Source organism: Python bivittatus, unplaced genomic scaffold (genome assembly GCF_059951505.1).
Source record: "Python bivittatus isolate LINGU-HERP-01145 unplaced genomic scaffold, Pbiv_v1 ctg000360_np1212, whole genome shotgun sequence".
In the NCBI taxonomy this organism is placed as follows: Eukaryota; Metazoa; Chordata; class Lepidosauria; order Squamata; family Pythonidae; genus Python; species Python bivittatus.
In genome coordinates, this window is record NW_028277069.1 from 772,299 (window position 1) to 780,044 (window position 7,746).

The 7,746-nt window shown below is 38.0% G+C and overlaps 1 protein-coding gene across 1 annotated transcript; it reads left to right on the forward strand.

The window, feature by feature from the left end:
- Window positions 1-1,203: 1,203 nt before the first annotated feature.
- LOC112542647 (vomeronasal type-2 receptor 26-like) lies at window positions 1,204-7,400 on the forward strand. The gene is made up of 6 exons (XM_088143664.1): window positions 1,204-1,400; window positions 2,918-3,209; window positions 3,620-4,445; window positions 5,228-5,415; window positions 5,845-5,971; window positions 6,502-7,400. Exons 1-6 carry the CDS (start codon window positions 1,204-1,206, stop codon window positions 7,398-7,400), a joined length of 2,529 nt encoding a protein of 842 aa, XP_087999790.1.
- The last annotated feature ends 346 nt before the right edge of the window (window positions 7,401-7,746 follow it).

Consider the following 7,746-nt stretch of genomic DNA (forward strand, 5'->3'; position numbering starts at 1 on the left):
CCCGATGATTTCAGGTGTTGGTACAACAAAAACTAATATTAATTATGTTGATGGTCATTCACCTAATCCAGATTAGACAATTTCAGTTGTCTAATCCTGATTCTTTCATGTCTATGTCTCTGTGTCTCGGTTCATCCTGTTTCTCTGAGTAATGACCTCTGTTCACCTGGATACTGGAAAAGAAGGGCTGAAGGGAGACCTTTCTGCTGCTATGACTGTGTTCCATGCCCAGAAGGGAAGATTTCTTCTAGAAAGGAATTAAATGAACAAGCAATCCACCACCATACGATTGGATCATTTGAGCTTAACTGTGAGTATATGCAGACAATTTTGCATTTCTTTTGAAAAAAGGTTTCAGGCCCAGATATAGGATGGAAACAACACTGGAAGCACTTTTGGATGATCTCTGGCAGGAGTGGAATGGGGGCACTGCACTGATCCTCGCTCTTCTTGACCTCTCATGTTTTAATTTGGAGAAGACTGGATATCAAAGAATAGCTACCCTTCAATTATGTATTCCTCTACTTACCAATCGCACATTGCAGGAATGAGAAAATATTGTATTTTCATATTGCCATTCACAAAGTTGTAGCGAATTCTAAAAGAATTCAATATGAAAAACAGTTGTCACCTGCTCAGAAGTTAATTTTCAAAGACATGAAAGAAATGACAGTTTCTTGACTTTTTTCCTACATACGGATGACTGTTTCAGATATCTGGACAATCACTATGCAACACTATAGTGTTTCCTGATCCTCTGATAAAATTAAACATTGGTCCTGATTTCTTGAATTAGGGCAATTTTGTATTCTCAATGTTCCCAATTTTATTTTTCTAAGTATTTTAAAAAAATAAATAAAACTCAGTCACTTATTAAGTCACCCGAAATAGAGAAAAATTCTTATCACTTATATGAAGAAAAATTGCCGGGTTGCCAAAGGTTCAATGATAATTATGCCCCTGATGAATTACTGAAAATACTCATTTATTCTAGTAGGCCAAAACAGCAAAGGTTCTGTTCAGAAGGGAATAGGAAGTCAAAAACAATCTATATAAACATTTCTAGAGCCACAGAGAGGCAGGAAGGGGGAATGCTGACTCTGTGAGGTTTATTTCCACAAGTTCTTTCCCTCCTGTCTCATCTACCAGAACGTGTCTTTGAATGATAGACCCAGATCTTGTCTCCATAAGCAGAGAGTCACGATGTGGCTTCTCCTGGTGTTCCTGGTGAACAAAAGAGCTACCCTGAGCTGTCCTGCAAGTGATGCCTTCCCTGTCCCTCATGAGTGGTACCAGCCAGGCGACCTTGTCATTGGTGGGATGGTGTCTCACCTGGTTTACCATTTTTATGAACTTCCATTCAGACAGCATCCTTTCCTAAACCTTTATGATTCACCAATGTAAGGCACTTTCTTAGAATCATCTGACCTTACTCATATCCCAAAGAATTGCTTATATGATTAATAGCTGTTTGCATAGAAAATGTAGAGTTGTGTGTGAAACGGTAAAAGTTCTTAGCACTTTGAAACATTTCTACAGGTGAGAGAAGAGCGAATTTTCTTTATGTTTCATTATTGGATTTCTTGTAAGAAAGTACATTTTGGTAAAATATAATAATCAAAAGAAGAGTGCTAAGTCTACACTACTTTTCATAAAACATAAATAAATATGAGAGTTTAGCTAAATCTTTGAAACTCAACATTAAAAAAAAGTAAGATCATGGCATCTGGACCCATCAATTCCTGGCAAATAGAAGGGGTAGAAATGGAAGCAGTAACAGACTTCATTTATTTGGGCTCCAAGATCACCACAGACGGAGACTGCAGCCATGAAATTAAAAGACGCTTGCTCCTTGGGAGGAAAGCTATGGCAAGCCTAGATAGCATATTAAAAAGCAGAGACGTCACCTTGCCGACAAAGATCCGCATAGTCAAAGCTATGGTTTTTCTAGTAGTAATGTATGGCTGTGAGAGCTGGACCATAAAGAAGGCTGAGCACAAAGAATTGATGCCTTTGAACTGTGGTGCTGGAGAAGACTCTTAAGAGTCCCCTGGACTGCTAGGAGGTCAAACCAGTCAATCTTAAAAGGAAATCAACCCTGATTGCTCATTGGAAGGATTGATAATGAAGCTCAAGCTCAGATACTTTGTTCACCTAATGCGAAGAGAGGACTCTTTGGAAAAGACCCTGATGCTGGGAGGCAAAAGGAGAAGGGGACGGCAGAGGATGAGATGGTTAGATAGCATCACTGAAGCAATGAGCATGAAACTGAGCAAACTCAGGGAGGCAGTGAAGGACAGGAAGGCCTGGCGCAATATGGTTCATAGGGTCACGAAGAGTCGGACACGACTTAACGACTGAACAACAAAAGCTAAATCTATTGGCATTCTATTTTTACAAAGCAGATAGGGAAAGTTTGTGATAGAGTAAAGGTACTTTATCATTTCTATCTGTTGCAGCTTATACTGGACACAAGTCACAGAGGTTGACTCTGAGGAGCTTAGAATGAGGAATACTGGTGGGATGTTCCTTCAGAATTGAAAAGATGGAGAGGAGCAAAATGTATGAGGCTAGGGAGAATCTCACCCTAAATCTGAAATTCTTCTGAATTCAGTAAAGTCCCTAGAAATCTAAATGAAAGGAGAAAAGAGAAAACAGATTACTTGCTGCCATCCCAGTTTACATTAAAATGAACACTGCCGTTAAAATTTTAGAAATTAGCATAATATGCCCCGTGATGAGTAACTTTCTAGAAAAATGTAAAAGAAAATACTGTGTTCAAAGTATATTTGGTCTGTTTACACAATTATACTTCAATCAGAGATAAAAAAATTCTGTTAGTCAGTCACAAAGAATGACTACACTTGATGCATTAGCAAAATTATTTTTGTAAAGTGAGTGCTTAATGTATTTACAGAGTAATCCCAAAATTCTACCAGCATGTCCTTGCCTTGGTATTTGCTGTGCAGGAGATCAACATGAACTCCCAGATCTTACCTAACATCACTCTCGGGTTCCACATCTATGACAGCTACTACAACCCAAGGATGACCTACCGCAGCACTCTGGATCTGCTCTTCAAATCCAAGACAATTGTCCCCAACTACAAATGTGATATTCAGAAAAATCTCATGGCCATCATTGGAGGATTAGGTTCCCATACATCATCTTATATAGCTGAAACTGCAGGTTTCTACAAGATTCCACAAGTAAGTATGCAGGGGTGGAGGAGAAAATTTTTTGTACCTTATTGTTATGGCATAGTTAATGAGCATTGGACATTAGGCTTAGATTTCTGTTAAGACTTCCTGCAGAGTTTAAGGTAGAGTACTTAACACTCTTTTCTGAAACTACAAAGCCAATCATTGTGGTCAATGTCCCAGAGTATCCATGGACATTCCATACCTGATGGAAGATTTGAAAGTAGTATTCCCTGCTCTTAATAAAACAATTTAACTATTTTTTTGAAATAATTCTTAGAAATTCCATTTGATATTAATATTTTGAAAGAATTCCAGGAAAAAATTCCTTCCTTATATATATTTAACATGAAAACTAGATCAGAAAATGTCAGGTTTGATGTAACAACTGAAGAGAATAATACTCCATTTTCTTTTAGCTGACATATGGTTCATTAGACCAAGAGGAATTTCAGAAGAATAAGCTATCTTCACTTTATTTCATGGTCCCCAATGAGGACCATCAGTACATTGGGATTATTCAACTGCTTCTTCATTTCAGGTGGACATGGATTGGGATTTTTGCTGTTGATAACAACAATGGAGAACATTTCTTAAAGAAAATGCAGCCGTTACTTTCACAGAATGGAATCTGTTCATCTTTCATAGAAAGTCTTCCACTACTAGTCCACTTGGAAGACATCTCAGAACTTGAGGACACAGTCTCAAGAATTGCTATTAATTTGATGAATAGTAAAGCAAATACATTTCTTGTTTATGGAGATTCTTTCACAATCATCGGGCTCAGAGTTGTCCCATTTTTAGTAGATCCTGAAAACCAGCAAACTGCATTATTTAGAAAGGTGTGGATTATGTCTAGCCAGATTGATTTCACACTATCAGGCTTTCAAACCATGTGGGATCTCCAGATGTTCCATGGGGCTATTTCCTTTACTGTTCATTCAAGAGCCGTTCTAGGGTTCAAGGAATTTCTTCAGAGCATAAAACCTTATTCAAGCTCCAGAGATGGGTTTCTGCAGGGTGTTTGGGAACAATCATTTGATTGTTCTTTTCCAAAACCAGAGTTGCAACAAATGCCCAGTAGGCAGTGCACTGGGGAGAGGAAGCTGGAGGATCTTCCTGGACCTTTGTTTGAAATGGAAATGACTGGCCAAAGCTACAGTGTCTACAATGCTGTTTATGCTGTGGCTCATGCTTTGGATGCTCTACTCATGCTGGGGTTCCATAAGAAAAAAGTGAAGATGGGTAAAGAAACTGACTTTTCAGATCTGCAGGCTTGGCAGGTATTCTCTCTGCATTGGACATTTCTTTTATTTCAATGCACAGTTTGGTGTAAAACTACCATTTGCACCCAATGTGGAAAGTCTTAATATTTTCTGCTTGTGGAACCAACAAAAGTATGAATACTGAAAAACTACTGTATAAATCATGGTTTAAGTTTCAGTAATGTTCATTATGTTCAGTAAAGATCATTATATTTAAAATGATCATAGCTTTCACAGCAAGAGATGGTTACAATGAAGTCTATCTATTATGTATCTATTATCTATTATCTATATCTGTCTGGCTGAATACTAGAGTCTCATATTCTAACATCTGGCTACAAGAAATTTGTCAGGTCTCAGGATCTCAAATAGTTTTGTACAAATGAAGAAGGAACAGTGGAGGAGAAGATTGTGTATGGTCTAGGATTAATTAGTAGTTCAAATGGTGAACCTAAATCATAACTGCAGTAAGATTTATAAGTTCAACAGCCTGTTTTTCATTTTGCTTTTCTTGATTGACGTTGTACCTTCTCTTTCCAGGAAATCACATCAAATTAATAGTAGAATAGACCTGTACTCTTCCATGCAATATAGATGATTAATTTCCTAGTCATCTTTATTTATAGGAATGGGAAGAATGAATGCATGAACCTTAAATATTCTGGTCCTTTCCCTCTTATTATCCTATCAGCTCCCTCTCTCTTTCATTCTCTTTCAAGTAGCTCCATCCACTTCTCCAAGGCATTTCTTTTAACAATTCAGCTGGAGAGAGAGTGTTCCTGAATGAGAAACGGGAAGCAACAGGTGGATTCGACTTCATCAACTTGATCACTTTTCCAAACAGATCCTTCCAGAGAGTTAGAATTGGACAGTTAGATCCCAGTGCGCCAAAAGGGAAGGAATTATTAATTGATGAAGACTTGATTGTCTGGCACCCAGCTTTTAACCAGGTATGTACCATTGAATGGACTATCTCTCGATCCATTAGGATCCCATGAAGATGTCTTTGTCTGTTAAACCACATTGAACAGTCTCTTTAGAAATCTGATTTCTGTTTTTGAAAGAAGAAATGGCATATTCTGTACAAATATTGTCCATGATCAAACAATTACCAAATTGACAAAATGAGATTTCAATCTAGAGGACAGTTTTCATATTTCAGTTAAATAATGCATTTATTTACTGACCCTGCTGTCCTTCAACTAGGCCCTTTTGCACATCCTTCTAATTTTAGTACCTTTTTAAGGCATAGCATAAATCTCATAGATAAGATTCATTAGTCCTTTGGGAAGTCAAGAATTCCTTCCCTCCAGAAAGAAGAAGAATTAGAAACTGTATTAAAAATCACCCTTTGCAAAACCTTTCATGTTTATGACCAGGTCCTTCCAATTTCTCTGTGTAATGACCATTGTTCCCCTGGATCCAGGAAGAAAGGGGATGAAGAAAAACAATTCTGTTGCTATGACTGTATTCCTTGTCCAGAAGGGAAGATTTCAAATCAAAATGGTAGGTTAGATATTGCACCAATTTTTCCTTAGATAGACTTAAGCAAACTGTAATACACTACATTAGAAGGTATTTAATTAATAGTTTTACTGGTTCTTTAGGGTAAATATTCATTTCAATACCTGTGGATCAAATCAGTTTTTCAGGTGTCATAGTTTATCCATAATATTCCTGCAGGTCGTCTTTCCTATACAGGTGTGTGTGTATGTGTGTGTGTGTGTATACATGCATTGAGCGATAAATCTTCTCTGATCACATGATCTATATCTATTAATTTATTTTTAAAATTTTCAACCTCATTGGCATTTGGTGTGTTTTTCCCTAAAATTAATAATTGACTTTCCCATAGAGTTTTCTTCTATGCCAATCCTAAATGATACCATTGAAGAAAGCTGTAGTTTCATATCAACATGATCATACTGATAACCAGCAGAAAAAACTCAAAATGAATAACAGCTGGCACCCACTCAGAAAGCAATTTTCCAAAATGTGGATTGCATAGATAACAAATTCCTTGACTTTTCCTCCAGATCTGGCTGACTGTATTGAATGTTCAGAAGGCCATTATGCAAATAAAGAAAAGAAAGGATGTATCCTGAAACTGGTGATCTTTCTAACTTTGGAAGAAACCTTAGGAATTGGTTTAGTCTCCACTACTCTTTGTTTCTTCTTGTTGACATCTTGGGTACTTGGAATATTTATTATGCACAGGGATACTCCCATTGTTAAAGCCAACAACCAGGCCCTTACCTACACTCTCCTTCTCTCTCTTCTACTCTGTTTTCTCTCCTCTTTGTTCTTCCTCAGCAAACCTGGCCAAATGACCTGCCTTCTCCGACAATCCACTTTTGGCATCACCTTCTCAGTGGCCATTTCTAGTGTCCTGGCTAAAACCATCACGGTGGTGGTTGCTTTCATGGCCACGAAACCAGGATCTCATATGAGGAAATGGGTGGGGAAAAGATTGGCCTTTTCTACTGTCCTTTCCTGCTCTCTCATCCAAGTATGTATTTGTGCTCTTTGGTTGTCAACAGCTCCCCCATTCCCTGAGTTAGACATGCACTCAGAAGCCAAAGAAATGATTTTACAATGCAATGAGGGGTCAGCCTTCTTCTTCTACTGTGTCTTGGGCTACATGGGGATCTTGGCCATCGCCAGCTTTATTGTGGCCTTCCTTGCCCGTAACTTACCTGATAGCTTTAATGAAGCCAAGTTCATCACCTTCAGCATGTTGGCCTTCTGCAGTGTGTGGGTCTCCTTTTTTCCAGCCTATCTGAGCACGAGAGGAAAAGCCATGGTAGCCGTGGAGGTCTTCTCCATCCTGTCCTCCAGCGTTGCATTAGTGGGATGCATCTTTTTGCCAAAATGCTTCATCATTGTTTTCAGGCCTGAGCTAAACCACAGGGAGCAACTAATAAAGAGGAATTAGTACATCATGTCACCTTTCTCAGTCTGGGAAATTGTTGACAAAAGAGACTGTTTTCTGTCCACAGGAAATATATAGAAGTCCTTATTTCTCTCTAAAGATGAATTTATGGAGGATTAATATTATTATTAAGATTTATTATGGTTGCCCATTCCAAAAGAAATGCTCATATTGCTTCATTTTCAACCATTTCCCAAGGCTTTTTGTCCTAAACCTTTCTCCCTTTCAACACACCATGCTAACAAGACTGGGAAAATCTGGATTTTTTGGTTACTGTTTGGAGAAATTATATAATGACTCAAATGAAAGTTTTCAGCTGCCACACTCCCAGTTTTTATACTTTTGGTTC